The 18,763-nt window shown below is 42.4% G+C and overlaps 1 protein-coding gene and 1 pseudogene across 1 annotated transcript; both read left to right on the top strand.

Moving 5' to 3' along the window:
* The first annotated feature begins 577 nt into the window (after window positions 1–577).
* LOC114490415 lies at window positions 578–3,970 on the top strand (annotated as a pseudogene).
* Window positions 3,971–6,656: 2,686 nt separating this feature from the next.
* LOC114503066 (olfactory receptor 13C7-like) lies at window positions 6,657–7,714 on the top strand. Its single transcript, XM_028520447.2, has one exon. It carries the CDS (start codon window positions 6,691–6,693, stop codon window positions 7,645–7,647), a length of 957 nt encoding a protein of 318 aa, XP_028376248.1. The 5' UTR covers window positions 6,657–6,690; the 3' UTR covers window positions 7,648–7,714.
* The last annotated feature ends 11,049 nt before the right edge of the window (window positions 7,715–18,763 follow it).

Raw genomic sequence — 18,763 nt, 5'->3', positions numbered from 1 at the left:
ACTAAACTTACAAAACACTGAACTATAAACTAGATGCTGTATAAGAAATAAAACTGCTAAAGAAACAGGAAACTTCATGTTTTCAAGGCAGCACAGGCCCTCTTTGTAAGACTGTCTGTGTGGAAAGTCAAATCATAATGGAAATTTGCTGGGCAAGGAGGACCTAGATCCAAAAGAAAGGGCCACATAATATCAATGGCCAGGGTCCCTGAGCTGTGATAGCTTGAAGACCCCAATTACATGAGAAAGACAGAGTTACCCAGACACCTCTGCTTCCCTGGAAAGTGCTGGAGACACACAGCATATGCAGGCATACAATCTTGCTGTAGGCATATTAATATCATTGATTAGACAGAAATATGACTCATTTTATTGTTTCATTAAGTTTCTAGAGTGTATGCTTCCTGCTTTTCACTGATACCTAGCCCAGCTTTTATATAACTTGGTTTTATAGTTGAGTTCCATAGAATGACTTTATTTTTAATTTTAGGGACATCATATTGTGACCCCCATGTATTCCAAAAACAAGCATGTATTTTCTGCCTTCAGTATTCCTAGGGATGGAAGAGAGTTTGAAATGGAAGCATCCAACCAATGTGCTGTGACAGAATTTGTCTTGCTGGGCTTCTCTGTCCACCCAAGACTAGAGGAAATGTTCTTTGCGCTTATCCGGCTGACGTACCTGGTGATCCTGCTGGGCAATGGGGTCTCATCCTGGTGACCATCCTTGACTCCCACATGAACACACCCATGTACTTCTTCCTGGGAAACCTCCCCACACTGGACACCTGCTACACAACCTCCTCAGTCACCCTCATTCTTCTTTTTAAATTATATTTTACTGATTATGCCATTACAGTTGTCCTGATTTCCCCCCTTCCCTCCCTTCCACCCAGCACACACAGCTCCCTCAGGCAATCCCCCACCATTGTTCATGTCAATTGGTCATGCATAGGTTCTTTGGCTACTCCATTTCCTGTACTGTACTGTACATCCCCATGGCTATTCTGTAACTACCTATTTGTGCTTCTTAATCCCCTCACCTCTTCCCCCATTCCCCCACCCCCCTACCATCCAGCAACCATCAAAATGTGCTCTGTATCCATGATTCTGTCTCTGTTTTTCTCGTTTGCTTAGTTAGATTTTTAGGTTCAATTGTTGATAGATATGTATTTATTGCCATTTTATTGTTCATAGTTTCAATCTTCTTTTTTCTTAAAAAAGTCTCTTTAACATTTCATATAATAACGGTTTGATAATAATGAACTCCTTTAGTTCTTTTCTTGTCTGGGAAGCTCTTTTTCTTCTCTTTGATCTAAATGATAGCTTTACTAAGTAAAGCAATCTTGGCTGTGGGTCCCTGCTTTTCATGACTTTGACTATTTCTTTCCAATCCCTTCTAGCCTGCAAAGTTTCTTCTGAGAAACCAGTTGACAGTCTTATGAGAACTCCCTTATAAGTAACTAACTGCTTTTCTCTTGCTGCTTTCAAGATTCTCTCTTTATCTTTAACTTTTGGAATTTTAATTATGATGTGTCTTGGAGTGGGCCTCTTTGCATCCATATTGTTTGGGAATCTCTGTGCTTCCTGGACTTGCATATCTATTTCCTTCACCAAATTAGTAAAGTTTTCTTATACTATTTTTTCAATAGTATAATAGAATTCCAATTTCTATCTCTTTCTTTTCTCCTTCTGGTAATGCTATGGTACAATTATTGGACTGCTTGAAGTTGTCCCAGAAGCTGCTTATACTATCCTCAGTTGTTTGGGTTTTTTTTTTTAGATTCTTTTTTTTCTTGTTCTGATTGGTTGTTTTTTGGTTCCTTATGTTCCAAATCATTTATTTGACTCTCAGCTTCAGCCACTCTACTGTTGTTTGCCTATAAATTGTTCTTTGTTTTAGTTAGTGTATCCTTAATTTCTCACTGTATTTTTTTTATGCTGCTGAGGTCCTCACTAAGTTCCTTGAGCATCCTTATAATCAGTATTTTGAACTCTGCATCTGATGGATTGCTTATGTTCATTTTGTTTAGTTCTTTTTCTGTCGTTTTTATCTGTTCTTCCAGTTGTCATGTTTCTTTGTCTCCTTGCTTTGGTAGCCTCCTTGTGTTGGTTTCTGTGTATTAGGTAGAGGTGCTATGACTCCATGTCTTGGTACTATGGCCTAATGTAGTAAGTGTCCTGTATGGTCCACTGGCACAGCCTCCCCTATTACCCAAGCTGGGTACTTGAGGTTCCCTTAATGTGGGCTAAGTACACTCTCCTCTTGTTTTTGAGCTTTAATTGCTGTTGGCAGGTCAATGGGAGGGATTTACCCAGGCCAGTCAGCTGCAAGAACTGGTTATGACCACTGACCACCAACTTCTGCCCTCCAAGAAGGATCAGCTGTGCAGGCGCAGGATGGTGGTGCTCCAACATGGTCTGTAGCTGTCCACTGGGTGCACAGCTCTGGAGTTTCCTGGGTGGTTCAGGCCAAGATCAGCCCACCTCTGTGTTTTGCCCAGGGCCAACCTGCCTGACTTACAAAGCAATCTAAGATGGCTGTTACTTGTGCTGGGCTTGGAGATTTCCAGGTGAAGCCAAGCTGTAAATCTCAGCTAATTGGTGCTAGTGCCAGGCCTGGGGCTACTTAGTAAGAGGTACAGGGGCTGGGGGCTCACTGATGCCAGCTGTTGCTTGTTTGAGAGGATTTAGGAAGTTGTGAAGCATGAGCCAAAACCAGCCATTCATGTGGAAAAGCAGCTTGGGTGGGACAGAGCCTCTGGGGATCTCCAGGGTGGTGCAAACAGTATTATCCAGGTTGAAGGAATCTCAGATATGGTACCAGCCTGCTGGTTCTGTGGCTCTTGGGGGAGGGTTCAGAAAAGTGACAATGGCCACTGCCCACCTTTTTGTCTGAGAGAAAGCTGTCCCTTAGTTCTCATCTTTATGCCAGTCAGTTCATTTTTTTCCCATATGCCACTGTTGACTTTCAAGTTGTTACCCCAGTGCTGGAGCTCAGAGGGAATGAGTCTGAGTAAGTCTGTGTGTGTGTTCTTTAAGAGGAACAACTTGGGACTCCAGAAGTTTCTTCTATTGACTCAATCCCCATTAGTTTTTGCAGCCAGTTATGGGGACTTATCTTCCTGGCACTAGAAGGAACCCTAGCCTGTGGGGCCTGGTGTGGGGCTGGGACTCCTTGCTCCCAAGATATCCCTCCCAAATTTTTATCCACCACATGTGGATGTGGGACCAGGCTGTTCCACATCTCTGCCCCTGCTACCAGTCTGGATGGATGTGGTTTCTTTAATTCCCCAGTTGTCAGATTTCCATTCAGCTTGATTTCTAATGGCACTGAGTGATGGTTGTTCTACATTTTAGCTGTAATTTTGATGTGGTTGTGCAAGGAGGCATTCTGTGTTTATCTATGCCACCATCTTGACCATAAGTCCATTTCCCCCTCATTCTTGACAACTTCCTGACCCCCCAGGAAGCCATCTCCTTCTCAGGCTGTGCCATGCTGATGTTTCTCTCCTTTGCCATGGGAGCCACAGAGTGTGTGCTTCCAGACATGATGGCGTTTGATTGTTACATGGCCATCTGCAGCCCCCTTAGGTATCTGGAGATCATGAGCAAGTCTGCCTATGTGCCCATGGCTGCCGGCTCCTGGGCAGCTGGAAGCTCCACTGCCATGGTGCAGACACCCCTAGCAATGTGACTGCCCTTCTGTGGGGACAACATCATCAACCACTTCACCTGTGAGATCCTGGCTGTCCTGAAGTTGGCCTGTGCTGACATCTCCATCAATGTGATCAGTATGGCAGTGGCCAACGTGATCTTCCTGGGGTCCCAGTCCTGTTCATCTTTGTCTCCTACATCATTATCCTCACCACCATCCTGAGGATTCTCCTCTGCTGAGGGCCAGCAAAAGGCCTTCTCTACCTGCTCTGCTCATCTCACCTTTGTGATCAGTGTTGAGGGACTACAGTGAGGGCCACCTGCTCTGGAGCATGTAAAGACAAGTATGTCTGTCAGGAACAAGGCGAAGCTTCCACCTCTTGTTTTTGACATTTAGTTTTGCAAAGACAAATGCAGAGAACCCCTAAAGATGCCCTTGTGGTCAAAGCATAGTCAGACCTTTGTTATCCCTCTACTTCCAGAGAAGTTGACAAAGACACAACAGGAACCTCCTAATCTTAGGCACATTTCTTTGACGTGAGAGTTAAGATTTACACAGAACTGTCTGCATCTTATCTAATTGGGTTTATGGGACATAGGCCCTAAACTCCTGTGAGGACTCTCACCAAACTTTAAATTGCTTCTGGGACTAAAACCGCCCCCAAACATCCAGAGCTCTAAATTGCTCTAGGGCTCCATGAAAGAACCCCTGGGGAGAGGGTGAGGAGCAAAGAGCAGAGGGTGTCTTCCCTGAGTGTGCAGGCTGGGCGTGACTGCCAGGACCACTGGGAAGCGCTCCTTGTGTCCTCCTTATCTCTCTTGTTATCAAACTGGGCGTGGAGAAGGCCCCTGAGAAGGAGACACAAGAGCCCTTTCAGCAATGGTCAGCCCTAGATTTCTTTACCTTGCTGTGAAATTTGAAGGGACTTCTGAGCCTCAAAACAGCTAAACAGGATTTGCTGCTCACTCCCAGGCACAGCCTGGCAGATAGGGCTTTGTCAGGGATGGTCCAGGTGGGCACTGAAGCAATCACCTTCCAAGGCCAGAGGCCTTCCCGTCCTTCTCCCACCATGAGACCTTCTGTCCAGGTGAGCTCCTGCCTGCAGCATGGCCTCATCCCCACACAGGACACAGACCAAGTTCTCTCTGTGGCTAGAGCTTCTTCAGGTAGGTGGGAGGAAGAGAAGAGGCGGCTGTGAGGGAGACCTGGTCACAGCTGCCATGTCTCTGAAGGGTTCTTCCAGGGGAAGGGAGCAGGCATGTCCTGGGAGTCCAGACCCATGTGGGGGCAGGCAGACGTGAGGAGAGGGGATGGCATTGGAAGAAGGAAATTGCTCCTTATAGTAAGGGAAAACTTCCAACAATCAAGTCTGTCTGGCAAAGGAATGAGAGCCATGCACTCACACAACTAAAGATTGTTCAAAGCAGAAATGGAAAAATTGTGTTTCATAGAAGGCTCATACTGGGGAGGTAAAAGAGGCAAGGCTAATTATTTTACAACATTCCTGCCAAGTCTTAGACTCTCCAGTCAACGGTATTAATAACTCTAAAAACAGATCTCTTTTCCCTTAATATTTCTGATGTCCACAGTTAGCCTCTGAAAATTGCATGAGGATAAGTTCAGACTGTGCCTTGTTTCTCCCATCCGACCTTCCTCAACCAGCAACAGTGTAATAGTCACAGATGCAATGTGTGAGGCCCAGAGACACCCTACCCACCCAGGCCCTGCTACGAGGCAGATATTTTGGAGAAGGGTGGGACACCTGTATCTTTCACAAATCTAGGGAGAATGAGGAGGACCAAGGCTTCATAATTGCTTCTCTGCTTCTTAGTAAACAAGCTATGGCACAAATGGAGGAACCAGAATACAATCAGAGTGGTGAGGGAAGGCGCCCTAGGGAGGAGGTTGGGAACCAGGCTCCAGTCCTGGCCCTGTCCACACTGCCTGTGACCTCTCTGAACTTCAGTTTCCTCATCAGTAACATGAGCAGTCCAGGCTTGAGCTTTTGTCTGATGTAATGGACCACTCTGTAGTGACTGAAGGACATTCTATAGGCAATACTTCCTTTGAGTTGACCTCTCTGTGAGGCTGGGTAGAACTGTCTGCTTTCCTATGGCATTGCAGTGGCTATAATGGTCAACTCAGAGAGAAAAGGGTCTGAGCTAGGAGTTGTGACTTATAAAGTAGCTCCAGAAGCATGGCGCCTGGTCACAATGTCACAGATGCTTACGGTGGGAGGCTTACAGGATGCTTATCCTTGGATTGTATTCCTGCTCCCCAACCCTCAGGGCTGGAGTGCACTAAAGAAACTGCAGTGCTGTGGACAAAGGCCATGGCTAGAGGAGAGGGATGTGGAAGTGCTTCTGTTAGGGTCTCCATGGTCTATCAGCCAGAAACTCCTATTGACAGTGTCATGAAGGGGGATCACCAAACAAACTCCCAAGAAACAAAGTATAAACCAGGGATCAAGTAAACTTCCTAGCCTGTGTCCATCACATTCCTTCTGTATAGGGCTACAGATAGAGCCAAATTACCATCAGAAAAGCCTTTATACAAACACAGAATTAGAACCAGGGCAGCAAGGTGATGTCAATGGTCAGCATCAGTAAATATAACAGCCTCTAGTACACTACAGGTACAATCTTGGGACAGGCAGGACTGGCCAGAGAGGCCAGTGAGTGCTGACCCTCTGGGTTTATGCTTCATGGTCCCCATGTAGGTTCATCTTTACACACCCCTTCCTTCAAGTGCGTTAACATCATTGATCCAGCTAAAATTCCTTCATGTATCATGGTTTGATTAGATTTCCAGGCTGTCCCTTTCCTGCTTTTGATGTGATATATCCTGAGTTTTAAGGTTACTTTAGTAGACAGTGAATTTATCTCTTAGACACTGATACTATAAGCTGGTGTGTCAAAGGGTACATTTAATGGTGAGTTTTGGAAGCATTTCATTGTATCCTCAGATACTGATCCCTATAAACATGTGTTTGCTGTCCTTAGTTTTCCTGAGGGTAGGAGAGAGAATCTAAAATGGAAGTGACCAACCAATCCACTGTGTCGGAATTTGTCTTGCTGGGGCTGTCAGATCAGCCAATGCTGGAGAAAACGTTCTTTGTGCTCATCCTGCTGACGTACCTGGTGATCCTGCTGGGCAATGGGATCCTCATTGTGGTGACCCTCCTTGACTCCCGCCTGCACACGCCCATGTACTTCTTCCTGGGGAACCTCTCCTTCCTGGACATCTGCTACACCACCTCTTCCATCCCTCTGGTCTTGGATGGCTTCCTCACTCCCAGGAAAACCATCTCCTTCTCAGGCTGTGCTGTGCAGATGTTTCTCTCCTTTGCCATGGGAGCCACAGAGTGTGTGCTTCTGGGCATGATGGCATTTGATCGCTATGTGGCCATCTGCAACCCCCTGAGGTACCCCATGGTCATGAGCAAGGCTGTCTACATGCCCATGGCTGCCGGCTCCTGGCTGGCTGGTGGAGTCAACTCCTTGGTGCAGATCTCTCTTGCAGTACAGTTACCCTTCTGTGGGGACAACATCATCAACCACTTCACCTGTGAGATCTTGGCTGTTCTAAAGTTGGCCTGCGCTGATATCTCCATCAATGTGATCAGTATGGCAGTGGCCAACGTGATCTTCCTGGGGGTCCCAGTCCTGTTCATCTTTGTCTCCTACATTTTCATTCTCACCACCATCCTAAGGATCCCCTCAGCTGAGGGTCAGCGAAAGGCCTTCTCTACCTGCTCTGCTCATCTTACTGTGGTGATCATCTTCTACGGGACTATCCTTTTTATGTATGCAAAACCCAAGTCCAGGGACCCACTGCGGGCGGACAAACAGGATGTTTCAGACAAGCTCATCTCCCTCTTTTATGGAGTGCTGACTCCCATGCTCAACCCCATCATCTACAGCCTCAGAAACAAGGATGTGAAGGTCGCTGTGAAGAGCCTGGTGAGTCAGAAATACTTCGCCCAGTGATAATGGGAGGAAGCAATGTATCTTGTGATTCTGTGCACACAGAGGATTCCATAGGAAATGCCCCCATGATAAGCATAGACATACAAAACCGACCAAACAATGTGCATCAGGATGGGGATTTCCTGAGGGACTGACGATGCAACATGAACTCTGTGGAATGAGGAGAGGGTTGTGCTAAATCATCTAGAACCAAGAATAAGTGACTGCTAACATGCATTTTTTTTCCAAAAAAGTAAGCAATAAAGTTAAAACTTTGTAAAAAAAATATTTTTTTTTGTTCATGTGCAGGCTGATTGCAATTTGTGTGTGCCAATTATGTTGTTTTCTGCTCTAGTGTGTAATGAAGAGCATGACAATGAGGAATTCACTAGCTAATGGGTGTCCAAACTAAAATCCAATCTGCATTTGGAAAATTACAAACACCAAGACATACCAAATGATACTGAGCTCTGAGTGTTTCCAGTTTAATTATTTCCTATTTAATATCCCACAGCCAATTTGGGGGAGCTTCTTCTTCTCTTACTGTACTTAGAGCACATCTATTCCTACCCAAATTTGTGGAGGAGTTTGTGTCAACACTAATCAAACTCCAGATATTGTAGGCCAAGAAGAAAATTTCTAGCAGTCTCCATTTAGACAAATCATTACTACAAAGCAAAGTTTATATTCTGAGTCCCTTCATTTCCCCAAAGTTAATTTTTACACCTGTCCAAACCTCAGTGGTCAAACTGAGTCTCCTCTGTCCCTTTAGGATTTTAGACACTGGCACCAACTGCTAAAAATATGCCTAAAGTTACCCTTCCAGTTAAGAGCATGGGGTCTGGAGCCAGAGTAAGAAGGAAGTGCCTCTGCCTTTGTAACTTCAGGCACATAGAAAAGTTACTTAATCTTGCATAGCCTTGGTTTCCTAATTTGTAAAATGGAGACAATTAAACCAACTCCATGGAGTTGTGGGATTAAATTAAAATGAGGCATATACGTGTGTGTGTGTGTGTGTGTGTGTGTGTGTTCACAGTGGGTAGCACAGAATAGCAAACATCCCAATTAACAAATGAATATTTTTATTACTAATGAAATATGTTAAATAATTCCTCCAAGGAAGCCTTATAACATTTGGAGGTAGAATTCAGTGCCACATTTAACTGAATCAGTTCCGATTTATTATTGTAGCACCTTTTTGGTTGGCTTTCTAGCTTCTGAGCCAATAGTACCATTTCTCTGGTTATTTATTATCCTCTCAGTCATCTCTGTCCTTTATCCACAGAGATGGGGGACTCATGGTTGTGCTATGTAACACTGACTCTACCGAGATCAGTCAGATTCCTTTCGGAAGATTGTCATTCATACTCAGGGAGCGAGTCCCGGATCCATAACATGCAAACTTGGGAGCTACGGGGTGACTGTGTTTGACTGTGTGTACTAAGGAGGCAAAGAGAAACCAAGTCCACAAAGAGAAAAGAAAGAACAGCCAGAGAGCAAAGATGGGAGATGATGAAGGCACCCCCACGTGTTCACAGTTCTTGGTTCCCATTTCCCCCAGACCTGCCACATTCCTGCATTTTTGCTTCTAACAGACCCCCTACTAGATCCTCATACTAGAGTCTACTTTTCACTAATCTAGATTGTTGCTTTCTTTGAGGTGGGTTCTAAAAGTCACATTTAATGATTATTAACTTGTACAAAATATTCTTTTTCATATGCCATGTGCAAACAGAGTGCCAGGCTGTCATGCATGGCAGAAGCCTTAGAGAAATCAGTTTTGAATCAATGTTTCTGAACTTAATATTGAGTGTGTCTTATAATAATTGCTCCCTTCCTGCTATAGTGGCTTTGCCCTCTGTGGATTCCATCACCTTGTAAATCTGGAACCTGTGCAGGTGTAGATATGATATAGGAGGTCTAGGTCAAATCCCTGACCTCTTACATAGAACTGGGTGACCATGAGCATGTCCTCTGCTCTTGAAGAATCTCAACGAAGGGGGAGTGTTAGATATCTCAGCCGCATCCATGAATTTCCCAGGATCTGTGGTTCCCTTGTCTAGCGGGAGAGTCAGGCCCTCGACAAGAACAGAACAGTGCCCTGTCTTACGGGAGTATTGCATCACTTGAAGCCAAATCAGGTTTCTCTCACCTCCTCAGCTGTCTGTGTGCCAGGCACAGCTGAGCCTCCATCTTCCCCACCAGGCTCAACAATCAACAGAATGACTCAAGGGGTTGATGCCGTCTGACCTTATCACTGGTACAAGGCACAGAGTAGCCATGATTGCAGAAAGCTATCTGTGGGCTAAACAGCAGGTGTTCTCCCTCACAGAGGCTCACAGGGCCACTTCAGCAGTTGACTGTTTAAACTGCCAGCAACAGAAACCAACCCTCGTTTGAAGAGACTAATCAGTCACTTGGTAGTCAGTTAATTGCATTAGACGAGTTCTATTCTGAAAGGGCCAGCGGTTATTCATCTTGACTAAATCAACACCTCCTCTGAGTACAGGTTGCCTCCCCTCTCAGCAGGGCTTTAGCCAACATCAAGCTCTAAAGCTCATGGAGGATTTGTTTCAATGACATGAAATCCTGCATTATATCTTATCAGACCAAGGGACTCATTTGGCAAAGTATAGTTGTGGGGTCATGATTATGGGATACATATATGACACCATCTAGAAGGAGCTAGCCCAAGAGAATGATGTAATGGACTTTGGAAAACATACTAAGTAAATGCACAAAAATCTGTTGTGTCTTTATAACCAGTAATGAATGACCAGAAGGAGAAATGCAGAAAACATTCCTATTTATACCCTGACTTGTGTGGTTCAGTGGATTGAGTGCCAGCATGTGAACCAAAGGGTCGCTTGTTGGATTCCCAGTCAGGGCACATGCCTAGGTTGTGGGCCAGGTCCCCAGTAGGGGATGCACTAGAGGCAACCTCGCATCGATGCTTGTCTCCCTCTCTTTCTCCCTCCCTGCCTCTCTTTCTAAAAATAAATAAATAAAACTCTTTTTTTAAGAAGAAAATATTCCTATTTATAGTTGCATCAAAAAGCATAAAATATGTAAGAATAAACTTAACCAAAGGGGTAAAGTACCTGTACTCTGAAAACGATTGGGTTGGCCAAAAAGTCCATTTAATTTTTTCTGAAAATAAAAGACATATTTCTCATTTTCAACAATAACTTTATGAAATTGGATATTTTGAGTATATTGGCTCTCTTGTGTGTGGTATAACATTGATTGTTCTCAATTAATGTTTTGACTTGATTGCTATCAGCTTCAATTGGCCAAACCATTTCACTTCTGAAATCTAAATACCCTATTTCCCACTTCCATCCTCCTTTGTCCAAAATGTCTTATATACTCAATGTTGCCTCACTGTCTTTGGAATTTTCATAGAATTATTATGCCTATGTGAATTCCCTATGTGCACATATTAAAACTTGATTTTCTTCTGTTAATCTGCCTATGCTAATTTGATTATTAGCCTAGCCAGAAGAACTTAGAAGGTGGGAGGAAAAGTATTAACATTTTTTAGCCCCTACATAAAGGTACAGGCCAATGATTTTTGGAAATTTATACAATTGGACAATTATTACCACAAATAAATTTTAGAACATTTACATCATTTCTAGAAGTTCTCTCATGCCCATTTGTGCCAGTCCCCAGTTCCAGCACTAGGTAACTATTAATCTACTTATTTCTAAACAACTGTCCTTTTCCAGAAATTTCAGATAAATGCAGCCATACAATATAGCTTTTTGTGTCTGGTATCTTTCACTTAGCATAGTATTTTTGAGACTCATCCAATTGTAACAAGTATCAGTAGTTCATTCCTTTTTATTATGGAATAGTATTCAATTATATGGACGTATCACATTTTGTTTATCTATTTGGCCATTGGTGGATATTTAGATTGTTCTTAGTTTCTGGCTATTATAAACGATGCTGCTAGTAACATTCACGTATACCACTATATGTGGAATGGGTGAGCCATATAGCGTGAATGTGTTTAACTCTAAGAAAGTGCCAAACTGTTTTCCCAAGTAACTATATCATTTTTAATTCCCCCAAGCAATGTACAACCATTCCAATTTCTCTACATCTTTGCCAACCTTGGCATTATTGGTCTTTTTCAGTGTAGCTCTTCTAGTGGATGTGTAGCAATCTCATTTGCCTGATGGCTACTAATGGTGAGCATCTTTTCATGGGCTTATTAGCCATCCACATGACTTTTTTAGTGAAGATATTTTCATTGGGTTGCTTGTCTTTTTGTTATTGAGTCACATATAGGAGTTATTTACATAGCCTGGACACAACTCCTTTATCACATATACAATTTGCAAATATTTTTAGTCTTTTTTATTTGTCTTTTCATTTTTTATGGTATTATTTTAACAATAAAAATTTAAATTTTGTAGTAGAATTTACCACTTTTTTAAAAGGAATTTTTGTGTCTTACTTAAGAAATCTTTGTATAACCCATGGTCAAAAAGGTTTTCTCCTATGTTTTCTACTAGAAGTTGTATAATTTTAGGTTTTACATTTAGGTTTGTGATATCCATTTTGAGTTAATTTTTTTTTTGTATTCTGTGAGGTAATAGTCTCATTATTTTTTTTCATATTCACTTCCAATTTTTTATTGTTGTTCAAGTACAGTTGTCTCTACTTTCACCCCGCCATGCCCCCCACCCCACCCATCCTTGCCTCCCATCCTCAATACTACCCCCTTTGGCTTTGTCCATGTGTCCTTCATACATGTTCCTTGATGGACCTTCCCCTATTTTCCCCCATTATCCCTCTCTCCCCTCCGCTCTGGTTACTGTCAGTTTGTTCTTTATTTCAATTCATATGTAAAAAAAAATAGTTATAAATAAGTAAGATATAATCATCCTTTCTTAAAACACACGAATATCCATTTTTTAAAGCACTATTTGTTGAAAAGACCATCCTTTCCCCAATTGGATTGCCTTGACACCTTTGTTGAATCAACTAACCACAAATGGAAGAACTAACGTCTATACTTCATATTTTCTTCCATGTATTAAACTTTAAGCTATGGCTATCCCTCAGTCATGCTGGGATTCTTATGCCAAGAGACCAGCAGGCAAGGACAGGAGTCCCTACCCGAATGGCATGTAACTGATCCTGGTCATCAGAAGGAGATAAGGCTGCTTTTACCCAATGAGGGCTGTTATGACAATGTTTTTATCCCATCAGAATTCTCATGGTGAAGCCCTCAGAGTCTATTACCTAGAAACCCAGTCTATGACCACAGTATTTCCAAGAACAGGACTGTATCACAGCTGTGGAGGTAGAAAGAAGACAGTACTTCACAGGAGAAAACCAAATGTTACCTTGCATGAAGCAAAGGCATTGTGCATTATACATTGTGAGGGGGCTAGGTGTGAGTATCAGGTTTCAGAAAAATTCGGGGAGCCAAGCAGCCAGCTGAGGGTACCACAAAAGGCTAGTTATGGGGATGTGGCCAGTCTGGGAGTAGTGCTCATAACGGAGGGTCAAGTGAAAGTACCCAAGTGACCCAAGGAGATGATGGTGTGGTGGATTCCAAGAAGTGATGAACACTGCCAAACAGGGGGTCTGATGTGTGAACATTGGTTCTGTGTTACTCCAGAAAGTCGATTAATTACTGCGGACAGTTTCCAAAACTTCAATGTGCTATAAATCCCCTGGGGCTTTTGTTCAAGTGCAGTTACGGGTCAGTAGGTCTGGAGATGGACTGCAGATTCTGTAGTTTTAGCAATATCGCAAGTGATGTCACTGCTGGTCTTAGATCAGACTTTGAGTAGCAAGTAGCTAGGACTTTCTGGTAGAAGTAGTCTGGTAGTAGGGTACATCCACTAATTTGTCTGCCTGATTGATTTACATATCCTTGTTTGAGCAAGAATTTTGAGACAGCTAAAAGTTTACCAAAATAAAACAAAATGACAGAAATTGAGTGTGGGACTATAGGTTCTGCTTCCAGTACCTGTGAAGTGGCTTTGCATTGATCCACCCTCTCAAGTATAACAATTAAAAATGTTGGACGAAATATAATTTAAAAACAGCTATATTAAGGCACAGAACAGTTCAGAGAAAGTGAAGAGAAGCCAAAAACTGCAGGGAAGTCAAGACATAGAAGATGGGAAGAACATTTGGGGAGTTTGCCGTTTTTATGGATTTTCATCTAAAGATAGGCTTTAGTTGTTGTCACATGCTTTAGCTAAAAGTTGTATAGAAACCAGCAATTTTACTGGTTGAGAAATCAAAATACAGGGGTGAGGCAACCACTGCGTGTGAAAGTGTGTATGTAAGTGGCAGGTGGATAGAATCTAAGAAAGATGAGAGTCACACAGGAATAATCTCAAATTTTGCACATAAACTCTGTCCAAGCACCTGGATGGCTACTTAACTACCCATGTGTGGGGCAGAATTCAAGCATTAGTCAATCTTCTAAAAATCACTTATATGTGCCCTGAATGATGTGACTCAGTTGATTGGACATCATCCTGCAAAGTGAAAGGTCACTGGTTTGATTCCCAGTCAGGGCACATGTTTAAGTTGCCAGTTTGGTCCAGGTCGGGGCGCAGTCAGGACACTATGAGATGCAACCAATTGATGTTTCTCTCTCACATCGATGTTTCTCTCCCTCATTTTCTCCCTCCCTCCCCTCTCTCTAAAAATAAAGTATTTTATTAAAAATTACTCATTTGAGATATAATTCACATATTATAAAATTCCCCCATTTAAAATGTAAAATTAAATGGTTTTTAGATATTCAGAGTTATGCAGCTATCACCATAATCTGATTTTAGAACGTTTAATTACCTTCAAAAATACTAGAACATTTCTTCACCCTATACCCTTTAGCAATTATTCCCCATCCCTCCTCATTCCCCTGCACTAGGCCACCACTAATCTAATTCCTGTGAAGAGGAAACTTTTTAAGCAGTTATAATTTTGCCCCAGAAAGTAAAGGAAAATATAATCACAATGAATGAATAGATAGGAAATCTCAGAAGAGAAATGGGGGAACTAGAAAAGGAATAACATGAAAATTCTAGAACTAAAAACTGAAATATTTGAGTAAAAAATACTAACCCGCTAGGTTTTCAAATTATTGGAGATGACAGAAGGAAAACTTAGCAAACAAGGCAAGATACACCAATAAATACCATTCAACCTGAAAAACAGATCAAAGATAGAAAAAAGAGTTCTCACGACCTTTGGGATCATAAAAAATGGTCTGATGTATATGTAACTTCAGTCACAGAAGAAGAGAGAAAGAGTAGGGCAGATAAATATTTCAAAAAATAATAGACAAAGATAACCCAGAAGTGGTGGAAAACATAAGGACACAGCTTCAAGAAACACAGAAACCCTCATGTGTAAACATAAATTTAAAAATATAAGATTATACAATAGCACTCAAAAATAAAAATGATAAAATATATCACAGACACATCATAGTCAAATTGCTGAAGAGGAGAAACAGAGAAAATCTTAAAATCAGGTTTGAATGACTGATGGCTCTTCATCAGAAAATGACAGCTAGAACAGCGGAATTGAAAAACATTTTTAAAATGTTTTTTAAAAAAGAAAAGAAACCATTATTCTAGAATTCTATAACCAGTAAAAATCTTTCAAAAATAAATACAAAATAAAGGTTCTTTTAGATAAATAAAACTAAGAATATTTATTTCCAGCCAATCCATAGCAGATGAAATGCTGAAGGAAGTTCTTCATGTTGAAAAGTTATGATGTCAAATGAAAGCTCAGTTTTTTAAGAAGGAAGAACAGTGGAAATTATAAAATATGTGGATAAATAGAAAACTCTATTTTTCTCTTAATTTCTTTAACATGTATATGAGAAATTTAAAGTCAAAATTATACCACTGTGTTGTGTGGTTTATGGTTTATGGAGATCTAATACAGATTATGTAGATCTGAGCACAGATTATCCAGGTCCTCTGCCTCAGGCTCTTTGACAGGGCTGCTATCGGAATGCTGGCTAGGGCTCAAATCTCATCCGAAGGTTTGACTGGGGAGGGTTTGCTTCCCGGCTTATTTCCATGGATGTTGGTGGGATTCAGTGCCTTGAGGGTTGTTGGTCGAGGACCTCGATTCTACATTGTCTGTTTCCCACAGGCTTCCCTCTGTCCCTTCCCAAATGGGTCTCTCCAATCTGGCAGTTTGTTTCATCAAACCCAGCAAGACAGGGTGGTCTCTGGGTTAAAAGCAAGTCCCAGATGGGCAGGAAACTACACAAGGCCATAATTCCCCGTGGGCAAGGATCAATGGGGCCGATTCAGAGGCTGCTTCCACCTTCCAGGTTCCACCAGCATCGAGTGGCCTCCCTGGACTTTGTTCAATACCTCCTGTTCCCTGAAGTTTTTTAACCAAATGACTTATTGAGGCTGTGGAAGAAATACTCAAGCCTAAGACTTGTGCCAAGCTGTGTCCCCAACATGGTCTTCCCCTTTCCCCTCTCCCTTACCTATCTCTTTATTTGCAAATTCATGTCCTCCATTGCTCAAGACCTGGCCAGAAACAACCTCCTCCTTGAAGTCTCCCAAAGTGTTCACAGTCACGTCCTTGAACACTTGCTTTAGAACTATTGTGCCCACAGCTGCTGGTTCCATGTGTCATAAGTGCAGCATGTTTATAAATAATTCCTATCTTCCTGCTGATTTTTCCACGAATGTTAAGCATTTTGAAGTTTGCAGAAATTCCATCAGGCCATGGAAATGCTTCCCTTGATGTCCTTCCAGTGGCTTAAGAGTGGAAAGTTCCAGCAGGAAAAAAGGAAGGAGAAAAAGAAGTCTTTCTGGAGTGCTTTCAGCATAATTGGATCTTGGGGACATTGACTCAGAAGTATAAAAAGTTTTCTGACTTTCTACGACTCCATTTCCAAACTTTTAATCACTCCAGGGAACACGGTCGTTCCAATTACAGGGATGATTTCAAGTTTCCTTCTACATATACTGGTGTTCCTTTGGGTGTTTTGCCTAAAACACAGAACCAAGGCAGGGCAGGAAAAACTGGCTTCACCACTTCTTCAAATAAGAGGTGGATATCTCAGCCTGGGCCTTTGAAACCGGTGGTGCTATTTCTGGCCCATGTCTGTTCCCAAGACATAGGGACCCTTTCTCAATAGGCTCCTGATCAAGGTAAGTGAGAGTTCTTATAAGAGTAATCCTAAATCTTTTATGAGCACAGTGACATTTTCAGCTTCTGGATTTTTTTCTCAAAGGGGTTGGGGCTTGAGAAGGGAAGAAATGAAACAATTTCAGCGGTATTACAAAGAATGAGGGCCGTGCAGACCCCTTTTTCCTGGGTCAGGAAAACCAAGGTGGCAAGAAACCTATGAAACTTTCGAGTCTCTTTTCGTGGACTCGCAACACTTCAGAGACCCTTTGAGAAACGAGAGGGTCCCATGGTTTCAAAGCCTCCCTTTGTGCAACTCCTAGGAGTACCATTCTCATTAGAGCCATGAAAGTGGCTGGAGCTGCCCTGGAGCTGTGCCCCAGAGGGTATCATTTACACTGTCCACAATGTCATAAGTGTCATCTCCTGGAGCTGTGTGTCACTGTGGCCAGGGCTTGAAGCGGCCTCACAAGCTGAACAGCCCAGACTTTTTTAGCTTTCTTTCCCTACTTCAGCAAAAGGAGCCTGTTTTATATTTGAGGTTTCTGAATTTAAGAAAACAAAAGTTCTCTTTCTTAAAGAGTTTGTACATCATTCATCTCTTCCAGTCCCAACTCAAAGAAGGGCAACCTGAGGGTCAAAGAGAAGGAAGAAGTACTGACATATATACAGCAGGTTAGAAGGTTAAGCAGAACACAGCCCCGATCTGTGGCTTACAGACCTGACAACTCTCCACAAATTCAGTGCAGTTCCAGAAGGAAGCTGACCACTATCATATGAATGAGAAAAATCTCAGAAAGCTGCCTGCCTGGTTCAATACAAGGAATTGTCTAATACTCCAGAGCTCTGCAAATAATGGAGTACACTGTTTGGTAATGTATATTCTTTATTGTTAGAAGATATCAAACCCAAACCAAAAAGCTATGCTTCAGTATGGTGCAGAGAAAGATCTAGAATGGGAGTGAGTGTGGGACTAGATTACTTGGGGAGCATAATTACTGACAGGATATTAGTCTGGGTGGCATACCTAAGCAGCTTAGCCTAAAGATTCAAGGACTATTAATGTCCACTAATACTTGTGTGGACACTAATCCAGAGGGAAGGTTAGCCAGTAAGATGATAAATAAAAAAGCGCTGCTTTAGTTACCTAAGAGAACTAGGTTTCCAGAAGCTGTGATCCGCTGTGGGTTGTTGGAGCTTGTCCTGTCCATCTTATTGGAACATCACATTCAAACTATTAAGGACCTATCAGCATTTGCAGAGCAGAGTTACCATGGAGACCTCTCCTCTTTAGACCCTTCTATCTCTCCATGTCCAGTCTCCTTTTGTCCTTAAAATCCTAGCTGCATTCTATAACTCCAAAGAGGCCTTCCATGATCCCTATTCCCACCAATACCCCAAATGCCCTTTTAGATGCTCTGGCCTTTCCTAAACTCTGCTGCTTCTCCTCCCTGCCAGACTGTGAGTCCACTTAAGCCTAGGCCATGAGTCCCCCTTGTTCCTCAAAGGAATGGTCATACCTACATACTGGGTGATTAATAAGTGTTTTGGTGGGTGGATGTTCAGACACAGACAAAAAGATGGACGGATGGACGGATGGATGGATGGGTGGGTGGATGGGTGGATGGGTGGATGGGTGGATGGGTGGATGGAAGGAAGGAAAGCCCTGGAGCTGGTGCTGACCATGAGAAAGGAGATATTGGGAACAATGAGAGTGTGTTTTCTGTGAGAATCATCTGGAGAGAAGAAATAAACTAAGCATTCACAACTAATCATATCACTAGTACCTGCACAGTGGAAGAACATGCAGCAAACTTAAAGTCCTTTTTACGATAGAATTTTAGGGAGAAATTGCCATATAAGATGTAGAATCACTAAAATGAATGCATTATGTGTCTTGTCTCTGACTAAAGACATTAAATTATCAGAATCACCATTTTCAACTTTGTACATTTGACACCCTATTGCTTCTTTTCCTTGGAAA

This window comes from Phyllostomus discolor, chromosome 3 (genome assembly GCF_004126475.2).
Source record: "Phyllostomus discolor isolate MPI-MPIP mPhyDis1 chromosome 3, mPhyDis1.pri.v3, whole genome shotgun sequence".
NCBI lineage: Eukaryota > Metazoa > Chordata > Mammalia > Chiroptera > Phyllostomidae > Phyllostomus > Phyllostomus discolor.
This window is presented reverse-complemented; position numbering and strand designations above follow the sequence as displayed.